Here is an 18,356-nt window from a genome sequence, read left to right as displayed (position 1 = left end):
AAAGTTACTTTTCTGCTTGGTCTTAGTAAACTTCAGTTATTCCAACAATGTGTCCTAATAGGTACACACAATTCTTTTTCTTAATTTTTCTTTTACTTACGTCATTTAGCTCATTAACTACACTACTCCTAAGCAATATTTGGTGAGATTGAAATTGTCTTTAGCACATTTACCCAGTAACACTTTCCATGATCTTATAGGTCAACAGTTCCTGACAGATGGAGGTTTGAATAACAACAACTAGTCTTGATTTGCCCTCCAGACATGGTTGGAAATGTTTTCTACTTCTATTACAGCCAATGATGAAACCTGAGAAATTGAATCTGTTTACTAGGTCCTCTTAGATTTCCTTTCAAGATGGACAAGTCTAGCAGAATTTGAGGCTATAGAATGAGGATGTGGAAACTGACACAGAAGTAAGCCTTTGCTGAAGAAATTAAATAAAAATTGTTAAGGATAAAAAGGAACACTACAGATGAACTGCATTTACTGCATCATTAGTTTTATGTATCACTTGGTATGTATAGCTAAACAATATATCATTTAGTTTTGTTTGCTTTTAATTTTATATAAAAGAAATCAAACTGCTTGCGGTCTCCTGTGATTTGAGATTCTTATATGTTGACTTGTATACTGTAATTTTTTCATCTTTACTGAGCATATGTAAATATACCACAATTTATTAATCCATTTTCCTATTTAATGTGGGTGGTTTCCTTTTTCCCCCCTGCCATTTCAAATACTGCTGTTATGAACAATGTCACATATATCTCCTAGTATAAATACTTATAGATATCTATATGTATATCTCTATAATATCAGTATTTATAGATAGCTTTATTTATATCCATTTATTATCTCTTGTAAAAGTTCTCTAGAGCAGTAGTTTTAAGATTTTTTTTTACCTTTATCATAGTATTTATCCTTACTATGTATGACATAATGATATTTTCTATTCTATTTCAATTTTAAACAATGCTGACTATAATGCACTAAATAGATTTCATGCATCTCTAATGGGACAAACCAGAACTTGAAAAACAATGCTATAAGACAGCAGTTCCCAAACATTTTGGTCTCAGGACTACTTTACACTCTGTAAAAGTACTGAGGACCCCCCAAAACTTTATGTAGTTATAGACACAGTTATATCTATCAGTATTTACCATAATATAAATTAAAATCCATAAAATTTTTAATTAATTAAAAATATGAGTAATAAACCTTTATGTGTTAACATAAATTATATTTTCTAAAATTCAACACAGTGAAAGTGAAAGTGAAGTTGTCAGTCGTGTCCGACTCTTTGCGACCCCGTGGACTGTAGCCCACCAAGCTCCTCTGTCCATGGGATTCTCCAGGCAAGAATACTGGAGTGGGTTGCCATTTCCTTCTCCAGGGGATCTTCCCAACCCAGGGATCGAACCCAGGTCTCCCGCATTGCAGGCAGATGCTTTAACCTCTGAGCCACCATAGTACTTTTTTTGAAAAAATGAAGTTTAGTTGAAAGGAGAGAAACTTTTATTGACACAGTAAAATAAAATCTTTAATGGCTGGCTTAACAGAAGATAGGTGGATTCTGATATTTGTTTCTGTATGCAATCTGTGGTTATATGTTGATTTGGCTGAAGCGTATGCAGAAAATCTGGCTTCACACAAATGATACATAATAAGAAAAGGGAAGAGTATTTTAACAGTATTTACAGGTAACTGGATATCCTTTTTTAATGCCACACCAAAGTGGACAATTAGTAGTTTCTTAAATGTTAGCTGTAATGTGAAATCTTACACCATTATCAGTGAACTTTTCATAATCTGTTGCATTAAAATCCACAGTCTGATCTTTCACCTTAATAGGATCTTTTACCCATATGTGATTTTCTAATCCTCACTGGTCATTTGGAAAATATTGGTTCACTGAGTTATTAGGAAGATCTTTTCAAATATTCACACATTTTATCACACAATATTAAAAGATGACTTTGACTGATATCATCACTCATACCAGAGAAGTCTGGAAAGCAGTCAAGCTCACAACAGGGGAAACAGCATTGCTAAAAGCCCTAATCTTCACTTGAAAGTTTCAATTTTATTATCAACAATAAACACTATCAGTTGTTTTTCTTGAAAAGTCAGAGCTGCTTCATTTATTTCTGAAAAATTGCTTATAAATACTCAAGACTGAATAAACACAGTTTGTTGGTCATTTAAGTAAAAATGGTACCACATGAAAAAAATGGCTAGTTCAGTTTGCAAATCAAATAACTAGCTTTTCTTCAAGATAAATGTCATGCTTTGGCAAACACAAGTGCTTTTTGAATATTTTCTATTTGGTCACACAAAATATTAAAAAGATACGCACGCAAAGTTGAGATTCAATAATATTTAAATTAATTATACAAATATTTAAAATTACATAAAGTGTAAGAATGGCACGTTTCTACTGTGAGTACAGGGTTGTGAACAGTACGACGACCACTGTGTGATTTGGCTCTACTGCCTTGATTCATATTAACGCATCAGCAATTTTACCCACCATTATTTTTATTCTATCAGTGTAATGTTGACACAGTAGAAAAGGCAAACAACACGTCAGTATTATTCAGACCTTCTGAAAGGATCTCAGAGACCAAGGACCATACTTTAGGATTTATACTTGGCAATGGAATTGCTGAATTACAGGGCATACATAGCTGGCTCTATTATTTTTATTATTTTATTGATGATTTTTAATGCCTCACCTTTCAACCTGTTTTTCAAAGTAGGTTTAACAATTAACACTTACACTAGCAGTTCTTTGTTCCACCTACAAACCAACAGGTTTGATGGGTGTGTTCAATGGGGTGAATGATGATGGCTCCCCAAAAAATATGTCCATGTCTCAATCCCCAAAACTTACGAATACAATCTTATTTGGAAAAAAGGTCTGTAGATGTAATGAAATTAAGGATCTCATGATAAGATCTTCTGAAATTATCTGGGTAGGCCCTAAATTCAATGACAAGTTTCCTTATGAGACAGAAGAGGAGAAAGATAGACACAGAGGAGAAGACTATGTGAGATTGAGTTAAAAGCAGACACAAGTAATGCCTGTAGCATACCACCAGAAGCTGGAAGACGAAAGAAAGAACTGTGTCCTGGACCCTTTAGAGGGAGCACACAGTACTGCCAACACCCTGATTTTGTACTTCTGGCCTCCGGAAGTAAGCGAACAACAAAAAAAAAACCCCACCAAATTTGCGGTAGTTTGTTAGAGCAGCCCTAGGAAATGAACATTGGCATGCAATGGTATTTCTTTAAGATTTTTATGCTCTGATTACTAATGAAGTTGAACATCTTTTTATATGTTTATTGACTGTTTATAGAGTTTCTTATTTGTGAACCATTTGCTCTTTTGCCTATTTTTTTAATGTGGTTGTCATTTATTATTGATTCACAGGAGTTGCTTATATATTTTTGATACTATTCCTTTGTCTGTTGTATGTGCTGCAAATATGTTGTTTTACTTTATGGTGTATTAATAAACAATTTATTACAGTCAAATTTATACATCTTCCCTTTTATGATTTTTGTCTTATATAATGTGAAAGAAATCTTTCCATCCCCTTGATGTCATGAAGATATACTTTTATATTATCTCCTAAAAGTTTTACAGCTTAAATTTCACATTTACACTCTTCTCCCCCACTATAGATAGATCTTTTCATATTGTCAGGTAGGGACCCAACTTTATTTTCACTTCTCACAAAATTTATTGGAGTCACTCCTTTCTTCACTAGTTTCCTGAGTTATCTGTGTCAGAAGTCAACTTTCATATACTCACAGGTCTTTTTCTGGGCTATTTGTTTAACAGTCTATTTGTCTATCTTTGATAACAAAAATCAGAAGCCTAGCAAGATTTCTTTGCAAAGTTTGACAGCTCCTTTTAAAATTTATATGAAAAGCAAAGGACTAAAACACAATGCAAGAACTTACCAGTTTCAAGACTTTTAGAACTGCTAAGTTCTTGCATTGTTTTTTAGTTCTTTGCTTTTTCATATAAACTTTAAAAGGAGCTGTCAAACTTTGCAAAGAAATCTTGCTAGGATTCTGCTTTAAATTGTCTTGACTCTATCATTAATAGAGATAATGAGAATTGTCTCTATTAACATCATAGAGAATTAACATCTTTATGATACTGAATCTGTTGTGAATATGGAAAAGTTCTATTTATTTTGGTCTTCTCAAATGTTTCCTAAGAAAATTCTAAATTTTTCTCCATAAAGATCTTGTATACTTTTTAAAATTTATAAATGGCATCTCTTTTAAAAATTAGATTTTTCTAACCAATTTCTGCTTATCTATAGACATGCAATTGAGTTTTATTTACGGATTATAAATCCAGCAACTTTCTATCCCTTTTTAATTCTAATAACTGACATGTAAATGCTGGATTTTTTATGTGCATAGCCTTCTCATCTGCAATGAGAGTTTTGCTTCTTTCTTTCATTCTACAGGTGAAAATAAGCAACTTTGATCTCCAAATTCAAAGGGAAAACTTTCTAAGTTTTATCATTAAAATATAAAGTCTGTTGCAGGTTTGGTTTTTTGTTTTTGTTAATAAATATCCTATATTGGGTAAAGAAAGTTTCCTTGTATTGCTAATTTGATTTGAGATTTGTTTTATTACAAATGTTTTGGATTTTATTCAGTGTTTTTTTTCTGAATCTTTGAGATATATGTACTTTTTCTCCTTTAATCTTTTACCACATTATCAATTTTAGTATGTGTTAAACCCTACTTGGTCCTAGAATAACCTATTTCCATTTCATGGAATTTACCCATGTGTTCTAAGTTTTCAAGTATATTAGCATAAAAGTATTTACCATATTCTCTTATCTTTCCAATTCTGAAGCATATATGTTTGTATCACCTTCTTTACCCTTAATCATTCATATTTTTTAAGATAATGAAGTAAATCTTTCATTTATGTCAGGCTTTAGAATGTAGTCTGGACAGTTAGTATTTATTACCTTTCTGTTCAGCTCTCTGGTCCTCCAGCTCTTTCTTAGGAGTTTTAGGTTTTATCAATTCTTTGTCCCAGGCAGCCAAGGCTTGTTTTTCCATTTGACGAATTTCTGCTTCCTCTGCATCTAAACGTCGCTTCCACTCTAGTAGCTCTTCTGCATGTTGTCGCCGCTGCATTAGTTTTTGCTCTCGTTTTGTCAGAAACCTATGGTCGCACCATGAAGAATAGTGAGAAAACAAATCTATAGGCAGAAATCACTTAAAGAGGTTTATCACTCATTATATTATCAACAAACCGTATAACAATAGGACATTCATAATATTTCTCTGAAAAAAGTTTTTGAGAGAACAGAAACTTTGTAAGTGATCTTATTCAGGAAATGAGAGAATTTATGTTCTACTTGTAGTTAACTGTTTGGAAGATTAGCAAAGGAAAAACAGTCGTAAATTCAGAAAAAAATTTTTTCAGAATATTCAGCCAACCATGACTGATAGTACTTATATATTCATTCTTCATAGGTGATTCTTTTTTCATAACAGAAGGTATAAAGAATTTATTCTGAAGGCTCAGACCAAAAAATACACAAACTCAAAACAACAAAGACCAAAACAACAACAAAAACCCCCAAAATCCCAAGCAAGCAAGCAAACAAAAAACATATTCTTGTCCCTTTTTGACCTTTATTTCAAATTCAGTCTGGCTTTGCTTCAGGTATAGTGAAGCATTACCTGGGAGATGCCATGTCAAGTGATAATCTATATCTGTTTTTCATGGAGAGAAACAATGTCAGATGCACCACAGTTAGATGCCTTACACATAAAACATAACTATTTATTTACTTGAGTAAAAAATAGGGATGCACCAAATCCTCAAACTTCTCAATTTAACCCAATCTCTGAAATTAGATAGCCTAACAGATCTTGGCTCCAAAGGGTTAGAGAATAGCATTGATTTAGGAAAAGTTATTTGAGAAGTTAAAAAGCTTCTATTAAGCTCTCCTCAAATGTAGATGTCATAGCTAAATAAAAGCTGGGCTGCTCATATTACGAGTGTTAGATCTGTAGTGGTAGCTAATCAACAAAAAGGCATTCACATATCCAACACACACTTAATAAAAAGCACAAGAACTGTCACTCTACTTTTTGAACAATCAGCATGTCAAATAATTGTGGGAACAAAAAGGTAAAATCTATGGGACATTTGACAAGAGGCCCCTAGGCTGTTAGAAAAAAGAAAGGAAAAAAAAAAAAAAGCAATAAAGACAAGCAAAAAGAACAGAGCATGCTCTATCAAAGAGTGCACTGAAAAAGGTGCAAAGTTACCTGACCAACTGGTTGTAGATATACAGCTGGAATTTGGGATGAAGGTTGGGAAAACAGACACTGAGAGAGGCCCAGTGATGAGACGTAAAGACAGAGAAGAAGTAGTGAACAGGAGAGCAGTGTCTACAAAATAAGGAGGAAGATTTTAAAACCAAGAGATCAAGAAGGAGAAAGAATGAGAAAGGGAAAGCATAAGAGCCGATCACAGAACTTTAAATATGCTTCCTGAACAACATTATAAGCCACTTGGTTAAAGCAAGTGTTATACTTGGCGTGACATATAAAACATTTGCTTTTATAGATCTTACCAATGATTTCTGAATATACGTGCCTTTCTTCTCAGATGTTGCTTAACCATCATCTATACTTTCAGGTAAATTTATTTGTGAGTAAAGTAATGAGGAGTGTGAAGCTAAGTTTTTTTTTCTCATAAGCTTTAACACAGAGTACAACAATTATGGCCATGAACCTTGCATATCAGCAATTCTATACATATATGTAATCTTAAACAAGTAATTTTTATATCTGTGTCTTATCATATATTTTAAACTTGACTTTAAATTTAAAAAGCACTACATTTGCCTTACTTAACTCACCATCATCATCTAGCCTAAAACAGTAATATAGTTTAGAAAATCAATTTATAATAAAGATATCTTGTTCATATCTACAACATAAAACTTAATGCTAACTGGACCTAGTGGAGCTATCTTGCTTTATATTTAACAAAGGCCCATTTAAACAATACTGGAATATAATACCCATTCTATAAAATATTAGGGTGCATAATTAAGAATAAACTAAATAGAAATTCCCTGGGAATCCAGTGATTAGAACTCAGTGCTTTCACTGCTTCCCTGCAATGGCTCAGGTTCGATCCCTGGTCGGTGAACTAACATCCTGCAAGCTGCATGGTGTGGCTCCCCCACCCCAAAAAAGATAGAATAAACTAAGCTAGTTCCAATAAATACTACCAGTTGTTTAAAGGAAAAAAAAAATCATGCTGTGGACAGTTCAATCAATCATAAGGTTAAAAGTAGTAAGAAATTCCATATGTTAAACTTATAAAAGTAGGAAAAAAGCACTAGCTTCTCTTTTTAAAAAAATTTTTAAATAGATCATTGTATATATGAAAGGATACATAAGTCTAGTAATAGGTTTAAAAAGGCTAATTCTCTTTGACAGAGCATGCTCCTGCTCACATGCACACAGTAACTTGTAGATCAAGGCCAACACTTATTGCCTTGGAAGAGCAAGGAATAATATATCAGTAAGTCACAGATGTGAGAAAATCTAGGTATGAATCCAGTTACTCATTTGGAATTTAAAAAGTATGTAGAATCTTGACTACATGTATATCTTTAGATAACTACATGTGTAGATGATTTCAAGTCTGTTTCCCCACATACAACTTAATATTCACTTTCTCTCTCTCTCCCTTCCTTCCCTCTATTGTTTCTGGATTGCCTTGATTTTCTGCACTGAAGTGCAAGGAAAAACAATTTTACCAACTTTCAATAAGACACTGCACTCTTCCTTGCCCCTCTTTATGAATATATAATAAGCTTATTTTGATGCCAATTATCAAAATATTATACAAAAACAAATGTACTTCAAAAAAGATTCCAAAATTCTATTCATAACATTCAAATATCACCCACCCTCTTAAGTATATAACAGCTAAATGCATGCATGACCTAGTAGAAAAAGTAGAATATTGGAACATATGAAATAAACTGTAAAAAAAAAAAAAATACATATCAAATGTTTTTGTCCAATTCAATATAGAGAATAATAACTTTCTCTCTTAGAACAAATACTAATCATTTACTTCTCATTTACAAAGATTAAAGCATATTCAAAAGCTCCAGGGTAGAAATGAACAACAAAAGAAATGCTAAAAAAACAAAGCAGTATAAGAGATAGTATTAAGAAAAGTTTAAAGTTGGAATTTCTTCCCACAAACATGTTCCTTACTTAATATACATATATTCTAGAATTCAAGAGGGTCCTCCAAAAATTGATTAAAATTGAGATAAAAGCAGTTAATACTTCACACTAGAGTTAATGCCACACAAGTAAGAAACAAAATTATGAATGATGGAGACACAAATGCCTACTCATAGAAAATGCTACTGATACACCTTATGGCTGTTGTCAAGGCATTCCTCAACAAGGCCTCTGGTGGTTACAGAACACTGGATGAGCATGAGATATATGACAGATTTAATCTAGTATGGAAATAATGTTCCTATAATGCTTAAGCCTAAGAAATTCAAAAGAAAGTCAAAATGTTAGACTCTAAACTTTAGCCATGCAGCTATTGAACCTTAGTAATCAGCCACTGAGCACTTGCCCAGCTTCAACAAATGCTATTTAGAAGGTCAATTTCTACTAAGACAACTTTAAGTTAAAAAAAAAAAGTTACAAAATTGAAAACAGATATGCTAACTTAATTTTCACTGTAGCTGGCTGAAGTCCACAGGGCAGGGTTCTAGTTCGAGCTCTGCCATTATGCTACCTGTGTGACCTAGGGCAAGGCACTCAATCTCTATTGGCCTCAATTTCATCCTGTAGAACCAAGAGACTATAATAGACAACTTCCCTAAAATTCCCTAGTTTCAACATTTTATGATTCTTTCTTCATTTAAGTACCTTCTCACACTTTTTGAAAAATACATACCTCAACACATTGCTAGACCATGTGATACGAGAATCCTTTTTTTCCACTGAGCTAATAGTGCATTGTATTCCAACAGATTCTAAAACTAGGTTACAATTTGAAAGAGCAGAATTATGATCTAAATTTTAAATAAAACTTTCAGTTCTAAAGTCATCTGATTCTGAAAGATATTAAACAAAATACAAAACCTAACATCTTATTTTTTTTCTGGATATAAACAATTCTTTAATTCTATACTGTTACAAGTAAAAATGAAACAGTGCTCTTAATTTTAAAATGAATCAATTCTTTCATTTCTAATGCTATTCAAAAAAGATAAATGAGCATATGGATAGTACTGACATAAACAAAACACAGTCTATTTTTCCTACAGCAAAATCTATTGAATTGTTTAATAATCTGCATATACTGTACTTAAATCAGAGAAGGCAATGGCACCCCACTCCAGTACTCTTGCCTGGAAAATCCCATGGACGGAGGAGCCTGGTAGGCTGCAGTCCATGGGGTCGCTAAGAGTCAGACACGACTGAGTGACTTCCCTTTCACTTTTCACTGTCATGCATTGGAGAAGGAAATGGCAACCCACTCCAGTATTCTTGCCTGGAGAATCCCAGGGACGGGGGAGCCTGGTGGGCTGCCTTCTCTGGGGTCGCACAGAGTCGGACACGACTGAAGCGACTTAGCAGCAGCAGCATACTGTACTTAAATAAATGAAATAATACAGGTGCATTATCCCTAATCTAGGAAGTAAAGGAAAAAAAGAGCATATTATTAGACTATCAGGATTTATTCATCCACTACACTTAGTCCAGAACTTTCTCTAAGAAAACTGTATATCTAATTTAGGCAATGATATTTAATACATTGTTTAAAATCTTAATTAAAATGTCTTCTTTAATGGAATAGTGCAAATCCAAAGTATTTAATTTTGAACACTCATCAAGAAAATCTCTGTGATATGTACTCTTTTCAGTAAAAATTTCTTCTTCTGAGTATTCTTAGCATTAGACTTTTATACACTTTACTAAAGGAACCTGGTATTTATTCTTTTTCCACCTTGACAGTAAGCTTTTCAAGAGCAGGGTTTATGTCTGATTCATCTTCATGTCCCTCAGAACCTACTATATTCACACAATTCTCAGTAAATAATTGCTGAGAGAATAAGTATACAATTAATAAATAAAGAACAAGCTGCTGTTAACAAATGAAAGAAAAAGTGCCCTATGTCCTATTTTAACACTTAATGAGGAAGATAACATCATTCTTTCAGTGTTTCATTTGCTCAGTAAATAATTCTCCTAAAATAGAATTGTCAACTTAACAGGAAGTCAAATGCATGGTTTTTCCCCATGAGTATCTGTTTCACAACTTTATACTGTAAATAATACCCCTCACAGCAGTAAACAAAACTCAGATTTCATTTACCAATAATGATCAAAAAACTGAGGTCTAGACAGTGTGGCTTTTGCAAACATACTGATATCTGCATTGTAACTAACTTTTTCCATAGTTTACATTTCTTTTGCTTTTCACTATATTGAGAAATGGAAATGATTTTTAAAATGTCAACTTGTTAAATAGGTCAATAAAAGCCACAGATTAGAAATTTTAACAAAGGCATTATTGTTTCAGGGAAACATTAATGAAGGAAATCTTTAATTGTAGCCAAGAATAGTTTCAACATTTCAGAAAAAATATTTATCACAGAATCAAAGTTCAAAGAGTTAACAATAAGCAGTAATACATAATGAAAATGTTCCTCTCAAAGTATCTTAACTTATTGAGAAGGTTGACTATTTTCTGACAGGTATTTTATATTAATAAAATAGTAATCTCTTGGAAGACTGGCTTTTCCAATCTACAAAACAAATAATAGTGCTTAGTAGCAAAGGTTTAAATGATTTTGTCATTAGTTATTTACTGTAGCAAGTGACTACAAAATTAACTCATTCTATTTATTGAGCTAGACACCTCAACATTGTTGAAAGAGATTGAACTCTAAAGCTTTGGTAATCTGAATAGTATTCAAAAATAGTTTTCACATTACAGTAGGGGTTTGAACTCCATAGGTCCACTTACATGTGGATTTTTTTTCAATAAATATTGCAGTATTGCATGACTGTGGTTGGCTGAATCTGAAGATGTACAACTGCAGATACAGAGGAACCACATATATGGAGGAATCACAAATATTAAAAAGCAGAGACATTACTTTGTCGACAAGGTGTGTACAGTCAAAGCTCTGGTTTTTATACTAGTCACGTATGGATGTCAGAGTTGGACCATAAACAAGGCTGAGCACCAAAGAATTGCTGCTTTTACACAGATGCATAGAACGGTCTTTTGGACTCTGTGGGAGAGGGAGAGGATGGGATGATTTGGGAGAATGACATTGAAACATGTATGATATCATATAAGAAACGAATCGCCAGTCCAGGTTCCATGCAGGATACAGGATGCTTGGGGCTGGTGCACTGGGAGGACCCAGAGGGATGGTACAGGGAGGGAGGTGGGAGGGGGGTTCAGGATGAGGAACATGTGTATACCCGTGGTGGATTTATGCTGATGTATGGCAAAACCAATACAATATTGTAAAGTAAAAAAATAAATAAATAAACTGTGGTGTTGGAGAAGACTCTTGAGAGTCCCTTGGATTGAAAGGAGCTCAAACCAGTCAATCCTAAAGGAAATCAGTCTTGAATATTCATTGGAAGGACTGATGCTGAAGCTGAAACTCCAGTACTTTGGCCACTTGATGTAAAGAGCTGACTCACTGGAAAAGACCCTGATGCTGGAAAAGACTGAAGGCAGGAGGAGAAGGGGACAACAGAGGAGGATGAGATGGTTGAATGGCATCACTGACACAATGGACATGAGTCTGAGCAAGCTCCAGGAGGTGGTAACGGTCAGGGAGGCCTGGCATGCTTCAGTCCATGGGGTTACAAAGAGTTGGACACGACTCAGCGACTGAACTGAACTGATCATAGAAGTTATAGGTGAATTTTCAACCATGTAGATGGTTAACATTCCTAATACTTCTGTCCCTCACTGTTCATTGTTCTTGAGATCTAAAAAAAAAAATCGCAAAACAATAACCTCCCTTTTTAATGCATTGCTAGTTTTGACAAATACACCTGTTCATCCTCAAATTTCAGCATCATATTCCAAACATTAAAACTAATTTCTTTGCTGTCTTTACGCCATCCCTCCCATAAACACAAAAGTATTGTTTCAAACAATAAATTAAGAAGTCACTGAATGCTTCAAGGCCTATTCTCTTCGACAAATTTCTCAAAAATTTATTGCAGTAGTTGACAAAGGAAGGGACAGCAATGTTGCAAAAAAATTCTAGGTGTTTAATATTTTGGGCTCTGAGAAAATAACAAAACTTAGAACAAAGTCAATATATTCAACTTTTAATTTGTTATTTAGGATTTTTAAAACTTTAACAAAATTGGAAATAAACACCACATAAACTGACTAATCTTACAAGCAGAATAAGCAGTTCCTTCCACAGATGTGATTAAAATTATTAGAATATTATTCATAGAGACCAGCAATGAAGATTTTACTGGTATAGACAAGCAAGAAATCAATGAAGAAATTTCCCGTGAAGCTTTTTTTCCTCCAACACTTATGATCCAAAGGCATTTACAAGGCAGATAGGAAATGTTTAATTAGTTATGAAAATTTATGAGATAGATTATTCTGAATTAAAGATCCCTGGAGCAATACAGTATGCCCACATAGGCTACTGGAAAGTTTGTCAGGAAAGAAAGAAAGAATTCCTACTTGAATACATCTTAACTGGTCTAGTCCATGGAAATCTTAGAAAAGGCATTCTTATAAAATTTGTGAATATTCAGTTTTAAATCCCTTATACTTTTTATTTTTAAAATTTATGTTTATTTTTTAAACTTATTTTCATAATCAATGTAGGTATTTTTAAGTTGTGAAATGCCAATTTTAAGTTACTGAAATGCAATTTCAATTAAGCAATGAAGTGCCAGTGTACAACACTGTACTTATAGTAAGTAAGATTTGACTTAGAACTGCTTGACTGTTCAGAACCTAAATCATAGGCTAATATCACATATAAACATAGAACATCACTAAATTTGGTGATGCGTAGTATACTGCCAAAGGATATCAAGGTACAATTTAAGTTCAATCTGTGGTCCAAACTGCTAACATAAAATAGCAATCAACAAAAATTTTAAAGGACCTCTCTTCCATATTTAAAGACGGTAGAAAATAGTCTACAAGCAGCTACTTTATAAGTATATTTAATTAAATGTACATGCAAAAAAGTAAACTGTCAGGTAAATATCATTGGTATGGTCAAAGCTGGCGTATGACTGAGCTATATCCAAGTAGTAGTAGCTTTCTCCAAGAGTCTTTAAAAAATAATACATAGAAATATTTTAGTAGAATGGTAGACAGCCAAATCATTCAACATTCTGGGAGAATTTCAGACTTTATGGTTTCAACTGAGCAATTCAGAATCACTCACGAGTTTAAGAGTTCACTCTTCTACTTGGGTAAGCCTGAGAGCTGTCAGAGTCACAAGATAAGATCTCAAGCTATACCACTGGATTGCTTTCCCAAGTTAGTGGACATGTCCTCAGATTTCAGAAAAGACAAAAAATTCACACTTACTCATAACTTTTAATAAAAGCAAGGAGAAAACATTATCATGGGTATATCTGCAAATACTACTTTAGTTTTAAAATAAGAAACTCGACAGTATTTAAAATAGAGAAAATTTGTTTTATAAATAAGGTCTATAGTTAATTGACTTCCAGGATGACTTAATCTACTAAAATGCAGCTGAAGCCATAAAATATTATGTTGTATCCATCTAATCTAATGAAGTACATTAAAAATATTATTTGTTGCTACTACTTTCAGTGTAAACGAGTATTTTTAAAAATGAATTACTTTTCGTCCATGCGGCTTCTCATTTTCTTCAGTTTCTGCATAATGCTGCTTGTTTCACTGCTGGAGATTGAAATAGGGGAAGGACTGCGGGTCTCCAAGTCAGTTGGAGCAGGACTGGCTGCTTTATTATCCTTTGTATCATCATCACTATGAGACTCCTGCAAACAAAAGGGGACAAGTGTTATACTGGAATTTAAGATCTCAAACTGATTTAAACACTGTCTTCTCAAAATTAATTTATCTTCTAAACAGTATTTGTAAAATAGCTGAAATTAAGGTATTACTTAAAGGACAAAATTATACTGCACAAGTAAAATGTATATATATGTCCTAACACAGTCCCCAGATTTGTTGCTTAGGAGGAACAAAACCTAAATAGCAGTGAGCATGCCTAGCACCAGATCTTGATTTCTAAGTAAGTATCCTCTTCAGAGAAACAGCTGAAACCAAGGTTGAGGCAAAAAAGAGTAAAAAATGACTGAAACATCTTGTTTCAGAAAATACGAAAGTGCTCAAAGACTGATGAGTACATGTCAAAAGGACACAGAAACCTGCTTAAGAGGCTCCGAATGGCCCAACTTAAGAAAAAGTGAGCATCACAATAAATAATGATAGTAACAGATTTTAATGCTGAGTAAAATAGGAATCTGTGAGTCCATACTGACATAAAAGAATAAATTTAACTCTGATGAAGAACAGGAATTAATGTAGTCTCAAAATACCATCACAAAGTACTTATTAATCATCAAATCATCATGCAAAGTACTAATTAATCACAAAGGGAAAGAGGGTAACTAAGTGAAATATGGTAGATGCCACCTTCACTGTATAGTTACCCTCTTTCCCTTTGTGATTGAGTCAACATCAACCCATTCCAGTATTCTTGCCTGGAAAATTCCATGAGCAAAGAAGGCTGGCAGGCTACAGGACATGGGGGCACAAAGAGTCAGAGCGAATGAACATGCATGCACACACATCAGTAACGAGATATATCGAAATCAGGTACCACCAGATCGAATGCAGAGAAGAACACAGCATCACATCTGTGATATTCCTGCCAAAGATGCATAAACTGAATCTAATTATGAGGAAGCATCAGACAAACCCAACTTGACCATTCTACAAAGTATCTGGCCTGTAATCTTCTAAAATGTGAAGGTCATGAGAATCGAGGAACCTTTCCAGACTGAAAGAGACTAAAGATATATGAAAACTAAATACAATATGTGCTTCTGAACTTACCTTTTGAAATAAGGAACACTACTGTGATAACTGGAGAAACTTGAATAGTGTTTGCAGATTAAATGGTAGTAATGTGTCAATATTAATTTGTTAGCAACATAACTCTTGCTCAGAAAATCAGAGCTCTTTTTATGTGTTTGAAACTTTCTATAAATTTGAGATTGCTTCAAACTTTAAAGTGTATTTTAAAAGTCAAAGCAGTGAATAGTAAAGTATTATTTAACTATATTTCTATACAGTCTGAATCTTCCAACACTACACTGACATTTTACAATATTTCAGAATAAGTCCAATTTTGTTTTTGTCTGAATATCTCCTTTAGCCTTGTATCATTATATAAGACATTAGACAGCTGAAAGAGGTATCACATAAAGAGTAAAAAAATTAATTCCTCCCATTAATTCTGAAGAATATATTTGGATTGATTAGCAAAAAGCAAAGCTCTTTATCCCAACTGAGTTTATAAATAGAAAACATTTTGAAACTAATATATGACTTATGTGTCCCATTCAAAAGAATAATCCATGGGGAAAATAAAATTAGAACTCTCATTTTATATAAAGGCACGTACATACAACTTTATCCTGGTGCATTACTATATCACAGTGTTGGGATGAACACACATCCATCATGTAAGGAGGCAGAGTTAGGTGTTAGCAAGCAACATGAGGCAGAAAACAAACAAGAATTTCATGTAGTTTACCAATTTATTCTCCCCTGCAGATTTCAACTTCTCCTGCAGTTTTATGGTGGTCTGTCGGATCCTTTCTATCTCCTCCTGCTGTTTAAGAATCAGTTGTCTTTCCTTCCGAGCTGCCTTATTGGCTTCTTGAAGACGTTTAATTTCTGCCTAAGGTTTAAAGATTTAGGAGAGGGTTTAAAATTTGGAGGAGACAAATTCAAACTAATATTTTAAAAAGAAAATACAATCATCACATATACAAAACTACATACATAAAGAACTTCAAGATAAAATAACATTGAAAAATGTTTTAGTAGTGAAGGAGGAAAAATTTCTATCACTGTAAAATAATTTAACAAGATTTAATCCTTAATTTAAGTAATTATAACCACAACAGAGTAATAATTTCATATCCCCTTTTAAAACTTAACATACCTTTCACATTTTTCCATAGTGCCTTTCAATCTTTACAGTTCTTTGTTTAATAACTGCATATCATGTAAAGTAATTAATATAACCATTATTCTATTGTAAACTCCATCCCAAATAATGCTTTAATGCCTATAATTGTTTCATACCATGGGCTAGTTCTTTAGGGGAGATTCCAAAAAGTAGGACAAACAAGTCAAAGAGAATGAATCATTTTATGGCCTTATAGGAGAAGGCAGTGGCACCCCACTCCAGTACTCTTGCCTGGAAAATCCCATGGACGGAGGAGCCTGGTAGGCTGCAGTCCATGGGGTCGCTAAGAGTTGGACACGACTGAGCAACTTAGCAGCAGTAGCAGCAGCAGAACAGTTTTTAAAATTGCTTTTAGAAAAGAATTTTATCCACATAAAATGCCAACAGAAAACACTTAAAACAACATTGCATCAAACATTCTCCACACGGGATATTATTTTCTGTTGCTGCTGCTGCTAAGTCGCCTCAGTCGTGTCCAACTCTGTGTGACCCCATAGACGGCAGCCCAACAGGCTCCCCCATCCCTGGGATTCTCCAGGCAAGAACATTGGAGTCGGGTGCCATTTCCTTCTCCAATGCATGACAGCGAAAAGTGAAAGTGAAGTTGCTCAGTTGTGTCCGACTCTTAGCAACCCTGTGGACTGTAGCCCACCAGGTTCCTCTATCTATGGGATTTTCCAGGCAAGAATACTGGAGTGGGATCCCACTGCCTTCTCCATTTCTGTTGCTAACAGTGAGCAAAAGGTAACACATTTCACTATTAACAATCATTAAAATTTAACAATTATCCTTTATCATAAATTTCTTGTAATCTGTTTTCTCATCAATAAAGTAAGCATAATAAAGATATGAATAACTTATTATAATTTCTTTAAATCATGTTTGAGAAATTTTGAAACTACCTGAAAATGCAGGAAAGTGCACAATAAACATCTAATTTCCAAAATTAACACTTGTTACTGCAAGGAGATCCAACCAGTCCATTCTAAAGGAGATCAGCCCTGGGTGTTCTTTGTAAGGAATGATGCTAAAGCTGAAGCTCCAGTACTTTGGCCACGTCATGCGAAGTTGACTCATTGGAAAAGACTCTGATGTTGGGAGGGATTGGGGGCAGGAGAAGAAGGGGATGATAGAGGATGAGATGGCTGGATGGCATCACCGACTCGATGGACATGAGTTTGAGTAAACTCCCAGTAGTTGGTGATGGACAGGGAGGCCTGGCATGCTGTGATTCATGGGGTCGCAAAGAGTCAGACACGACTGAGCGACTGACTTGAACTGAATATTCTGTCATATTTCCTCTTAGTCTTAAATTTTCTAAAGAACTAAAATATTACAGATAACACCAGTCTGCAATCCCCTACCCCACTCCCTAAAGGTAACCACTACCATGGTATATACGCTTCCACGGTATACAGCTTTTTAAAATTCTTCTACAAATATTTTTAGTTACCTGCAAAAATAAATATACTGTTTGGTTTGTATAATGTTTTACAATATTTTATAAATAATATCATACATACATATTTTAAATCTTGCTTTATTTACTAAACATTGCTTTTATATGTCTCCATGTTGATTTGTCTCTAAATTCTGCATAAAATTACATTGGAGGTATATATATTTCATGGATCTGTTACCCCTATGGTTAGATGAGGTTGCTGTCTACTATTTCAAATAATACTAAAATCAACAGCCTTTCACTTTTTTGTCTCCTTGGGCACATGTATAAAATTCCTCTCAAGCACAGTTCTCAAAGTACAGTCCATGGTCGTTAGGGGTTCCTGAGATCCTTTCTGGAGACTCTCAAACTATCTTCATAATACTAAGACATTATTTGTCTTTTCACTCTCATGTGTATACAATGGCATTGAGCACACTTTTAAGAAAATAATTCTATTTTCTAAAACAAACAAAATTAGTGAAAAGAGTAGTATTCAGATGTTTGCAAATCTTTATTGTCTGGCTTCATTTTTTTGTTCTGACTTGAGTTTTGGGGTTTAAAAAAATTTTTTA

General features: G+C 33.9%; 1 protein-coding gene across 4 annotated transcripts in view; it reads right to left on the bottom strand.

Moving 5' to 3' along the window:
* The window catches only part of CEP350 (centrosomal protein 350), a 160,813-nt gene that overhangs the window by 37,617 nt on the left and 104,840 nt on the right, over positions 1-18,356 (bottom strand). For 3 of the 4 annotated variants that reach the window (XM_055582851.1, XM_055582853.1, XM_055582852.1), the window contains 4 exons: positions 15,900-16,046; positions 13,955-14,112; positions 6,331-6,453; positions 5,013-5,212 (listed from right to left, as the gene is read on the bottom strand). In XM_055582851.1, the coding sequence (XP_055438826.1) occupies positions 5,013-5,212; positions 6,331-6,453; positions 13,955-14,112; positions 15,900-16,046 (628 nt within the window). The remainder of the gene's footprint in view (positions 1-5,012; positions 5,213-6,330; positions 6,454-13,954; positions 14,113-15,899; positions 16,047-18,356) is intronic. The other variant, XM_055582854.1, reaches the window with a different exon arrangement.

Source organism: Bubalus kerabau, chromosome 5 (genome assembly GCF_029407905.1).
Source record: "Bubalus kerabau isolate K-KA32 ecotype Philippines breed swamp buffalo chromosome 5, PCC_UOA_SB_1v2, whole genome shotgun sequence".
NCBI classification, from domain to species: Eukaryota; Metazoa; Chordata; class Mammalia; order Artiodactyla; family Bovidae; genus Bubalus; species Bubalus kerabau.
The sequence above is the reverse complement of the archived record's forward strand: the minus strand, read 5'-3'. Positions and strand labels throughout refer to the sequence as shown.